Here is a 12,917-nt window from a genome sequence, read left to right on the forward strand (position 1 = left end):
TCTCCCAGACCACAACCGTTCTGGAGCTTCTCCAACGTTACAGCTGTCAGACATCTTGTTTGTATCCCAATACAATAGGGCTCCCAAGTGGAGCAGCGTTCTAAAGCACTGCATCTCAGTGCTAGAGGCTTCACTACAGACCCTGGTTCAATCCCAGGCTGTATCACAACCGGCCGTGATTGGAAGTCCCATAGGGCGGCGCAAAATTGGCCCAGTGTCATCCGGCTTAGGGGAGGGTTTGGCCGGGGTAGGCTGTCATTGTAAATAAGAATTTGTTCTTAACTGGCTAGTTAAATAAAATGTTATAGTCATGTTGATTTAGGAGTGTTCCATAGTTCTATTATAGTCATGTTGATTTAGGAGTGGTTCAGAACTCCATTATAGTCATAATGATTTAGGAGTGTTCCAGAACTCCATTATAGTCATATTGATTTAGGAGTGCTCCATAGTTCTATTATAGTCATATTGATTTAGGAGTGTTTCAGAACTCCATTATAGTCATATTGATTTAGGAGTGTTCCAGAACTCCATTATAGTCATATTTATTTAGGAGTGTTCTACAGTTCCATTATAGTCATATTGATTTAGGAGTGTTCCAGAACTCCATTATAGTCATATTGATTTAGGAGTGTTCCAGAACCCCATTATAGTCATACTGATTTAGGAGTGTTCCATAGTTTCATTATAGTCATATTGATTTAGGAGTGTTCTATAGTTCCATTGTAGTCATATTGATTTAGGAGTGTTCTAAAGTTCCATTATAGTCATACTGATTTAGGAGTGTTCCAGAACTCCATTATAGTCATATTGATTTAGGAGTGTTCCAGAACCCCATTATAGTCATACTGATTTAGGAGTGTTCTATAGTTCCATTGTAGTCATATTGATTTAGGAGTGTTCTATAGTTCCATTATAGTCATATTGATTTAGGAGTGTTCTATAGTTCCATTATAGTCATATTGATTTAGGAGTGTTCTATAGTTCCATTGTAGTCATATAGATTTAGAAGTGTTCTATAGTTCCATTATAGTCATATTGATTTAGGAGTGTTCCAGAACCCCATTATAGTCATATTGATTTAGGAGTGTTCCAGAACCCCATTATAGTCATACTGATTTAGGAGTGTTCTATAGTTCCATTGTAGTCATATAGATTTAGGAGTGTTCCAGAACTCCATTATAGTCATATTGATTTAGGAGTGTTCCAGAACTCCATTATAGTCATATTGATTTAGGAGTGTTCTATAGTTCCATTATAGTCATATAGATTTAGAAGTGTTCTATAGTTCCATTATAGTCATATTGATTTAGGAGTGTTCCAGAACCCCATTATAGTCATACTGATTTAGGAGTGTTCTATAGTTCCATTATAGTCATATAGATTTAGAAGTGTTCTATAGTTCCATTATAGTCATATTGATTTAGGAGTGTTCCAGAACCCCATTATAGTCATATTGATTTAGGAGTGTTCTATAGTTCCATTATAGTCCTATTGATTTAGGAGTGTTCTATAGTTCCATTGTAGTCATATAGATTTAGAAGTGTTCTATAGTTCCATTATAGTCATATTGATTTAGGAGTGTTCCAGAACCCCATTGTAGTCATATTGATTTAGGAGTGTTCTATAGTTCCATTGTAGTCATATAGATTTAGGAGTGTTCTATAGTTCCATTGTAGTCATATTGATTTAGGAGTGTTCTATAGTTCCATTATAGTCATACTGATTTAGGAGTGTTCTATAGTTCCATTATAGTCCTATTGATTTAGGAGTGTTCTATAGTTCCATTGTAGTCATATAGATTTAGAAGTGTTCTATAGTTCCATTATAGTCATATTGATTTAGGAGTGTTCCAGAACTCCATTATAGTCATATTGATTTAGGAGTGTTCCAGAACTCCATTATAGTCATATTGATTTAGGAGTGTTCTATAGTTCCATTATAGTCATATTGATTTAGGAGTGTTCCAGAACTCCATTATAGTCATATTGATTTAGGAGTGTTCTATAGTTCCATTATAGCTCTACAGATGTAAAGGAAGATAGGAGCAAAATCAACCTCCTTGCTTCCATTTAACATTTTCTTTGGGCTTTGAGTCATTTCTATACTTTAAAATGCATGAGGTGAGTCTTCATAACAGAACCAGTGCTATTAGATGGAAGAGATAGACCTAATGGCAAAGGGAAAGAATCCATATGCTTTTTAAGAAATCTTCCACAATATGTCATCTACTGTATTCCTCTGCCTTTGTACTCTTGCCAAATGCACTCATTCCACTGGACTCAAGAAGTTGCCCAGTTCCATTTTAAGAGCACTTTCACATGGACATGCATTCCTCCTAGTACCAGAGATCCTAAGATCGCTCGCTCTTTCTACATGTAATTCAAAATGTGGCTCATCCTCATCCGCATTAACATGTGACACTGAACAGATAGGACGTTGTCCATGGCCAGCGTCTCGAATGAAACCCTGTTCCCTATTTAGTGCACTACTTTTGACCAGGGACCATAGGGCATGGGCCCTGGTCAAAAGTAGGGCACTATGTATGGGAATAGAGAGTGATTTGAGACGCAGGGCATGCTTCCACTATGGCAAAAGATATGGTTTCATACAGCATTCAGAGAGAGAATGTGTGTGTCTGTCTGTGGGACCAGGGTCCAGGAGATAAGTGTGTCTAGAACAAGAAGGATGGAGGGAGACTCTGCAAGTGCATGGTCAGTGGGAGTGAACCAGTAGAATCCCACTATCGGGACAGCCCCCTTCAGATGATTTATAGATGTTCAAACTAACTATCAACAACTGTTCAACTAACCCTAACTCTAGGTTCATGTTCATCCCCTGGCTCAACCCTAACCATAACCACAACCCTAACCATAACCATAACCCTAACCCTAATCCTAACCCTAACCCTAGGTTCATGTTCATCCCCTGGCTCAACCCTAACCATAACCACAACCCTAACCATAACCAGAACCCTAACCCTAACTCTAGGTTCATGTTCATCCCCTGGCTCAACCCTAACCATAACCATAACCCTAACCCTAACTCTAGGTTCATGTTCATCCCCTGGCTCAACCCTAACCATAACCACAACCCTAACCATAACAATAACCCTAACCCTAATCCTAACCCTAACCCTAGGTTCATGTTCATCCCCTGGCTCAACCCTAACCATAACCACAACCCTAACCATAACCATAACCCTAACCCTAATCCTAACCCTAACCCTAGGTTCATGTTCATCCCCTGGCTCAACCCTAACCATAACCCTAACTCTAGGTTCATGTTCATCCCCTGGCTCAACCCTAACCATAACCACAACCCTAACCATAACCAGAACCCTAACCCTAACTCTAGGTTCATGTTCATCCCCTGGCTCAACCCTAACCATAACCATAACCCTAACCCTAACTCTAGGTTCATGTTCATCCCCTGGCTCAACCCTAACCATAACCACAACCATAACCCTAACCCTAACTCTAGGTTCATGTTCATCCCCTGGCTCAACCCTAACCATAACCCTAACCCTAACTCTGGGTTCATGTTCATCCCCTGGCTCAACCCTAACCATAACCACAACCCTAACCCTAACTCTGGGTTCATGTTCATCCCCTGGCTCAACCCTAACCCTAACCATAACCCTAACTCTAGGTTCATGTTCATCCCCTGGCTCAACCCTAACCATAACCACAACCCTAACCATAACCACAACCCTAACTCTAGGTTCATGTTCATCCCCTGGCTCAACCCTAACCATAACCACAACCCTAACCATAACCCTAACCCTAACTCTAGGTTCATGTTCATCCCCTGGCTCAACCCTAACAATAACCATAACCCTAACCCTAACTCTAGGTTCATGTTCATCCCCTGGCTCAACCCTAACCATAACCACAACCCTAACCATAACCATAACCCTAACTCTAGGTTCATGTTCATCCCCTGGCTCAACCCTAACAATAACCATAACCCTAACCCTAACTCTAGGTTCATGTTCATCCCCTGGCTCAACCCTAACCATAACCACAACCATAACCCTAACCCTAACCCTAACTCTAGGTTCATGTTCATCCCCTGGCTCAACCCTAACCATAACCACAACCCTAACCATAACCCTAACCCTAACTCTAGGTTCATGTTCATCTCTTGGCTCAACCCTAACCATAACCATAACCCTAACCCTAACTCTAGGTTCATGTTCATCCCCTGGCTCAACCCTAACCATAACTCTAACCCTAACTCTGGGTTCATGTTCATCCCCTGGCTCAACCCTAACAATAACTATAACCCTAACCCTAACTCTAGGTTCATGTTCATCCCCTGGCTCAACCCTAACCATAACCACAACCCTAACCATAACCATAACCCTAACTCTAGGTTAATGTTCATCCCCTGGCTCAACCCTAACCATAACCACGACCCTAACCATAACCCTAACCCTAACTCTGGGTTCATGTTCATCCCCTGGCTCAACCCTAACCATAACCACAACCATAACCCTAACTCTAGGTTCATGTTCATCCCCTGGCTCAACCCTAACCATAACCCTAACCCTAGGTTCATGTTCATCCCCTGGCTCAACCCTAACCATAACCACAACCATAACCCTAACTCTAGGTTCATGTTCATCCCCTGGCTCAACCCTAACCATAACCCTAACTCTAGGTTCATGTTCATCCCCTGGCTTAACCTATAGATTTTAAATCTTCAGTTTAATTCCTAACCCTAACCTTGTGTCCCTACACCCCCATATCTAATCCGAATCCCTCACTCTCTATATCTATTTTAATATTTAGATTCTCATACCGAACTTTTCCTCCTAGACCACCGCTCTGACCTTGGCACTTGGCCTCTATTCTTAGTTTAGAATTTCTGGCTCTTAACCTAAGCCCTATTTTAATGTCTGATTCTGGTCTTCTTTTTAGAGCTTTTTTTAGTAATTTAAAATATCTCATACACAAGTCTTACCATTTATGCTAAAGGGGTTGCCTGTGCCAGTGCACATCAGATTCGTCAGTCATTTATTGAACCTAACCTTAGCTCTAACCCTACCCCTAACCATAACCTTAGCTCTAACCCTACCCCTAGCTCCAACCTTAGCTCTAACCCTACCTCTAGCTCTAACCATAACTATAGCTCTAACCCTAACGCTAGCTCTAACCCTAACGCTAGCTCTAACCATAACCATAGCTCTAACCCTAACGCTAGCTCTAACCCCAACCTAACCCTAGCTCTAACCCTACCCCTAGCTCTAACCCTAACGCTAGCTCTAACCATAACCATAGCTCTAACCCTAACGCTAGCTCTAACCCTAACGCTAGCTCTAACCATTACCATAGCTCTAACCCTAACGCTAGCTCTAACCCCAACCTAACCCTAGCTCTAACCCTACCCCTAGCTCTAACCCTAACGCTAGCTCTAACCATAACCATAGCTCTAACCATAACCCCAGCTCTAACCCTACCCCTAGCTCTAACCCTAACGCTAGCTCTAACCATAACCATAGCTCTAACCATAACCCCAGCTCTAACCCTAACGCTAGCTCTAACCATAACCATAGCTCTAACCCTAACTCTAGCTCTAACCCCAACCTAACCCTAGCTCTAACCCTACCCCTAGCCCATAACCCTAGCTCTAACCCTAGCTCTAACCCTAATCCTAGCTCTAACCCTACCCCTAGCTCTAACCTTAACCCTAGCTCTAACCCTAACCCTAGCTCTAACCCTAACCTTAGCTCTAACCCCAACCTAACCCTAGCTCTAACCCTACACATAACCATAACCCTATCTCTACCCCTAACTCTAGCTCTACCCCTAACCCTAGCTCTAATCTAACCCTAAATGATGTAGTGTGGAAAATTGACTGAAATGACTTGACAAAAGAAAGATAGAGGACTTATGTGCTTCCTCATGAGATTTATTTATTTCCATTACTATCAAGTAATGAACATGACAAAATGAGTTAACCCCACATTGCCTTCAAACAACACAATGCCAGATCATTTTAACATTGACAGTCCGACATCAAATTCAGACATCAGATCCAGACATCAGATTCAGACATCAGATTCAGACATCAGATTCAGACATCAGATTCAGACATCAAATTCAGACATCAAATTCAGACATCAGATTCAGACATCAGATTCAGACATCAAATTCAGACATCAGATTCAGACATCAAATTCAGACATCAAATTCAGACATCAGATTCAGACATCAGATTCAGACATCAGATTCAGACATCAGATTCAGACATCAAATTCAGACATCAGATTCAGACATCAGATTCAGACATCAGATTCAGACATCAGATTCAGACATCAGAATCAGACATCAGATTCAGACATCAGAATCAGACATCAAATTCAGACATCAGATTCAGACATCAGATTCAGCTCCAACTTTTCCCTCCCTTTAACACCTGTAGAGCTTGTTAACCCTCTGAACGTCGAGCTCAGACATCTCCAAGCTCTGTCCGATGGGCACAGTGGCGTCAGGAACAGGAGTGATCGTCTCCTTCCTATACACAGTGCTGAACGACCATCTATTATAATGCATGACGGAGGAGTAGTCATAGGGAATGTCCAGGTTGTTGGTGTCTTCTTTGTCGAAGTTGGGCTCCTCCCCACGTTCAACATACTCCCAGTTGATCCGGATGTACTTGTCGCGGTCACTCCTGTTCTGTTCGTGGTAGAAACCCAGAGCGTGGAGCAGCTCGTGCTGGATGGTACCGCGGTAAACACACCCTCCTTTTTCGAGGGATACGAGCTGCTTACCTCCGGTTTTTCCAACCCATGAAGAACAGCCGGATCTGCTTTCGATGCTAAGGTAGTCCCTCTGGTTGCTACGTTGGACGAAGCGCACGCAGGTCTTGGTGTGGAAGGTGTTCATGGCGTACTTGATCTTCCCCTGGGAATAAGAGTCAAAATCTGAGCTGAGCGTGTAAGGAACCTTGACGAGGTTCTCTGACTTCTTCCTCTCCCAGAGACATTTGTTGGACCACAAGCACCTGATGGCACTCCTGGTTCTGGGGACCATGACGTCTCCTTCCATCAGCATCTCTGTGGTGCCATTGTTGGTCTCCAGGATCCTGGTGGTGATGTCCACCAGATCATCTGGGTCTTCTGTGAAGACCATCTCATCAAGCTGGAGAGGGTGGGCCTGTGTGAGTCCTAGGAAGAGGAGGAAGAAGGAGAGAGAAAGAAGGTAGGCCATTTTTCTTAGCAGTCGGAGAGACTGTTTGGGTGTCCTCTTTCGCTGTGGCTGTGGGGGACAGCCCGGCCAGCCGGATGCCTGACGAAGACCCAGATGACACAGGACACAACATTCTCAGAAGCCTCAACTCGTGACCAATCCAGCCTTGAACTGGCTGAACCGGCTGGTCATCACTCTCTGTACCCAAAGTAGCAAATGTTTCACTGTTCCCATTGTTCAGTTGAAAGTTGTATCAGTTTCATATCAACCAACGTCTGTACTGATGCATGTATGGGTCATTCAGAATGACTACGTAATCTTCAGACAGAGTAGATAGCCGTGTCTATTCAAGTTGTTCAGGTAATGTAATGTACCAGAGCTGTAGGAGTTGTCCAGCTATGCTGCTACAGTCTTTATGATGCGCCACCACCAGATCAGACACACTCTCCCCACACATTCCTAAACCAGAAACTCTGATTGTAATTGCCCTACTCTGAGGCCACTGTAGCCTGGTTGAGGCATTAAGGTCTTAGTGACTAGAAACATGGTAAAGGACAGACAATACTGTATAGTCCACAAGTGGTAACAATTTCATTTCATTCAATAATCCGGTTTACGTTAATATGGCGTTTTAAAGGCCTAATACCCAATCATTCCAATCCTAGCTGTGCTGAAGACATTGTGCTGGATACACATATACTGTGTGTCTGGGGCTGGTGTTTGTAGGGTTATGGAAGAGTGGAGGGACAGGAATGCTGTTTTTGATTCTGTTAGACCCCATAGCAGCACTGCAGAGATCCTAAAATGGTTGAGGATTGTGAATGGTGTAAGTGGGTGGTGACGGAGTGGGTGAGTGCACAACAGATAGAGAACAGGCTGAGTATCTCTCTCTGTGTATATCTCCCTCGTTCCCTCTCCCTCCCTCGCTCCCTCGCTCTCTCTCTCTCCCTCTCCCTCTCCCTCGCTCCCTTGCTCTCTCTCTCTCCCTCTCCCTCTCTCTCTCGCCCTCGCCCTTTCTCTCCCTCTCTCCTTCCCCCTCTCCTTCTCCCTCTCTCCCCCTCCCCATATCCCTCTCTCTCTCTCTCTCTCCCTCCCCATATCTTTCTCTCTCCCTCTCTCTCTCTCTCTCTCCCTCCCCATATCTCTCTCTCCCTCCCCATATCTCTCTCTCTCTCTCTCTCTCTCTCTCTCTCTCTCCCTCTCTCTCTCTCTCTCTCTCTCACATACTGTAATTCATCCTCCAGTATTTATCTACATGTGTGTGCCCCACACCGGTACGCTCCCTCCTCCTTCCTACACCACATCATCAGACATAACCACAGTTCCTAGTCTTCATTCATCCCGCCTGAGGTGAGAGGGCGAGGAGAACTGGGTCTGATGTATGTCCATGGGCCTGACATACAGACACTGTCTCCATACGTTCTGCTTCACACTGATTAGGCTACACAGTGTGAGGGACGACCTTGGATCAACTGCACTTCGAGGATAAAGATCTGTATATGGCTGAAAGCTACACACTCCTCTATGGTGAACCATCACTCTACTCTACTCACCCTCCCTAATGGTACGTTCACATATAGAAATGACTAGTAGTCTAAGGATTAAAAGCCACCCGTGTTAAGTTTGTTTAAATTATTCTACCTTATCAACAAGTGCAAAGCTTCTATTTATTTTTCCTTTGATTTTCGTACTCCTTAGTAACCTGATTAATATGTCTTCATTGCACCGCTGTCATGTTCAAGCTTAGTTAAACGACTGTGGGTTGACTCTACTCTTGTGGTATGGCAGATAGCACCCCTCTTATCACATACAGAGATTCATATAACATTCATGGGAGTTAGATGATCAAGACAGACTATGGTCTCTAATGCCACCATATTCCCTAGATACAGATGTAGGATCTTAATGTGAGCCCGTTTGCTACACCAGGAAGAGAATCGAAAAGTGAATTATTATGTGGATTATAATTCATGGACATGTTTGTAGGGGTTGATACATTTTCAGAAGGGAAAATTAAGTCTGAAATTTTAACGTGGAAATTACCATCCTTGAATACACTGCTAGTTTGTATTTCCTGCCGTGCAGGAAGATTCCTGTAACAACAGGAGGATCGAATTAAGATACAGCATCTGTAGAGCGATACTTTTGACTAGCCCTCCCCCTATGTAGTGCACTACTTTTGTCAAGTAATCCACTTTGTAGGGAATAGGGTGCCATTTTGGGATGCACAGTATGTTCATATCTAGGGTGTGTAGATGAAACTAGAGATGCCACTGTAATGTAATGGATGAGATTTACACTACAGTGCAATGCTGAGAACACACAAATGGAATGAGGAGGAGAGAGAGGAGGAGAGGGGGAGAGGAGAGGAGAGGAGGAGAGGAGAAGAGTGGAAGAGGAGGGGGAAAGGAGAGGAGAAGAGGAGGAGAGGGTTAGGGGCATATTAACCAACTATCTTTCATTCGGGGTGAAAACTGACCTAAGATCAGTGTTTAGTGGCAGCTTTATTGCACTGCACTTCTGTCAGACGTTGAATAAAATACTTGCATGATACCATAACCAGTAAATAAGCACTAACCCTTGTATAGTACAACATGGACAGAAGAAGTCTATTTAGACCTGCTAATTACACCTGGATGTAAACTGAACGGGCAAGTTTTCAGTAGGCATGGTGTTGTGTACTCTGATCAACATGGATTATTACGGGATCATCACCTAGTTGGAACTGTGGGGTTAGACTGTGAGAAACTCCCATTGGGTGTTTGTACAGGACAGGTAGGATGGACACCAAGCCATAATCCTAATCCAGACACATCTATGAAGGTTCTGTATAAAATACATGGTCTCTCTGGACTCCAGCATCCAGACACAGCCAAGAAGTCTGTCAGATGTTGAATAAAATACTAAAACGTAAGTATTCCAGTCTAGGGAGTCTCCACTACTGCATCCAAAGACCCTTCCCTCCAAAGAGTCTCCTCTCCACTGCCAAGAAAGTCGAGCTACTTTAGTTCTCTCGCCTTAGTTCTTCCTAGGCCTCTCCGTGGGGATGACGAGGATGGGATGATCCTTAGTTCTTCCTAGGTCTCTCCGTGGGGATAACGAGGATGGGATGATCCTTAGTTCTTCCTAGGCCTCTCCGTGGGGATGACGAGGATGGGATGATCCTTAGTTCTTCCTAGGCCTCTCCGTGGGGATGACGAGGATGGGATGATCCTTAGTTCTTCCTAGGCCTCTCCGTGGGGATGACGAGGATGGGATGATCCTTAGTTCTTTCTAGGCCTCTCCGTGGGATGACGAGGATGGGATGATCCTTAGTTTTTCCTAGGCCTCTCTGTGGGGATGACGAGGATGGGATGATCCTTAGTTCTTCCTAGGCCTCTCCTTGGGGATGACGAGGATGGAATGATCCTTAGTTCTTCCTAGGCCTCTCCGTGGGGATGACGAGGATGGGATGATCTTCACAGAAGACACAATGATCAAATTAAGACCACAAATCTGTACAAGTGTTAAAGGAATGGGAGGCATGAGTGAAAGGACGTTGGATTTAGAGGTGGTCTTTATTTGAAACCATAAGGTTTTAGTTCCAGGTCCAAAGTGTCTAATTATTTTATCATAATGTCAATTCATTGTAATAGCATGGATGTAAAAACCTCTAGCACCCCAAAGTCAACTCTGAACCTGGAAGTCAGTTCCTCTGAGTTTTCTCATTCTTCCTGTCTGATCAGGGACTGATTCAGACCTGGGACACCAGGTGGGTGCAAGTCATTATCAGGTAGAACAGAGAAGTAGCAGGCTCCGGACCTCGTAGGGTAAGAGTTCAACACCCCTGCTGTAGAGTTTCCCAAATCATTATCAGGTAGAACAGAGAAGTAGCAGGCTCTGGACCTCGTAGGGTAAGAGTTCAACACCCCTGCTGTAGAGTTTCCCAAATCATTATCAGGTAGAACAGAGAAGTAGCAGGCTCTGGATCTCGTAGGGTAAGAGTTCAACACCCCTGCTGTAGAGTTTCCCAAATCATTATCAGGTAGAACAGAGAAGTAGCAGGCTCCGGACCTCGTAGGGTAAGAGTTCAACACCCCTGCTGTAGAGTTTCCCATGTCATTATCAGGTAGAACAGAGAAGTAGCAGGCTCCGGATCTCGTAGGGTAAGAGTTCAACACCCCTGCTGTAGAGTTTCCCAAATCATTATCAGGTAGAACAGAGAAGTAGCAGGCTCCAGACCTCGTAGGGTAAGAGTTCAACACCCCTGCTGTAGAGGTTCCCAAATCATAATCAATATTGGATCTTGTAGGGACTGTGTATTAGCAAGCCTCCCTCAGCCTGTCAGAGATATGAGTATTAATGCACATCTGATGGGTTTTGTTCAAGTAACAGGGTTGACTAGGGGGGGTAGTGTGTGTGTGTGTGTGTGTGGGGGAGAGTTCATCTTCATGACAGAGTGTGTGTTTGGTACAAAGCACAGACTGTGGTGCTCTGTCTGATGACTGCACACACAGACATAGATCAGGGTATTTGTGTGGGCTGTCCAGGCTCCCACATGCCAGCTCTACACTCTCTGTCTGTATCCCAAATCCCACTACTTTTGACCAGGGTCCATACTGTATGTCTCTGGTCAAACGTAGTGCACTACGTAGGGAATAGGTGGTCATTTGGGATGCAACCTGTCTCTTACACACACACACTCTTGTCTGGAAGAGGGGATCACCTCAGAGGAGTGAAATCACAGGGAGAGATAAACTGACTTGACTGAATTTGCCCTGAAATGTTCACCTTGAAAACAGGAGGCAGAGAGAGAGAGAGCTGTGTCAGAACAGTTTTTTTTTATAAGACTCCATGAGCAGAAAATGAACATTTTGTTGAGATATATTATATTGACTTAAATTCAGTTAGATTTATATTTAGATTTTAGTCATTTAGCAACTTTTACCAGAGTAACTTACAATACATCTTAATGTAGTAAGGTTGTTTTAAAGGTGTAGTTGAACTAAAATTACCACATTTTCCCACTAGACTATAAAGTGATTGTTCCCTTGTGACAACCCCCTTAGAGAGTACTGGGTGGTCTATGTTCTCTTGTGGTAGTGAGGGAAGCTTTTTTTTATTGTTAAGTAGCACACTGTGACGAGGGGCAAACCGCTCACACACACACACACTGTGACGAGGGGCAAACCGCTCACACACACACACACTGTGACGAGGGGCAAACCGCTCACACACACACACTGTGACGAGGGGCAAACCGCTCGCACACATACACACTGTGACGAGGGGCAAACCACTCACACACACACTGTGGCGAGGGGCAAACCGCTCACACACACACACACACACTGTGACGAGGGGCAAACCGCTGACAAACACACACTGTGACGAGGGGCAAACCGCTCTCACACACACACACTGTGACGAGGGGAAAACTGCTCACACACACACACACACACACACACACACACACACACACACACACTGTGACGAGGGGCAAACCGCTGACACACACACCCTGTGACGAGGGCCAAACTGCTCACGCTCACACACACACACACACACACACACACACACACACACACACACACACACACACACACACACACACACACACACACACTGTGACGAGGGACAAACCGCTCACACACACACTGTAACGAGGGGCAAACCGCTCACACACACACACACTGTGACGAGGGGCAAACCGCTGACACACACACACACACTGTGATGAGGGGC

General features: G+C 44.3%; 1 protein-coding gene across 1 annotated transcript; it reads right to left on the bottom strand.

Annotated features, from left to right (window-relative positions):
- Positions 1-5,886: 5,886 nt before the first annotated feature.
- LOC110485534 (hatching enzyme 1.2) lies at positions 5,887-7,564 on the bottom strand. Its single transcript, XM_036940208.2, has one exon. The coding sequence runs from the start codon at positions 7,212-7,214 to the stop codon at positions 6,414-6,416; it is 801 nt and encodes a 266-aa protein (XP_036796103.2). The 5' UTR covers positions 7,215-7,564; the 3' UTR covers positions 5,887-6,413.
- Positions 7,565-12,917: the final 5,353 nt, after the last annotated feature.

This window comes from Oncorhynchus mykiss, chromosome 17, assembly GCF_057628025.1.
Source record: "Oncorhynchus mykiss isolate SJ-2025 chromosome 17, ASM5762802v1, whole genome shotgun sequence".
Lineage (NCBI taxonomy): Eukaryota > Metazoa > Chordata > Actinopteri > Salmoniformes > Salmonidae > Oncorhynchus > Oncorhynchus mykiss.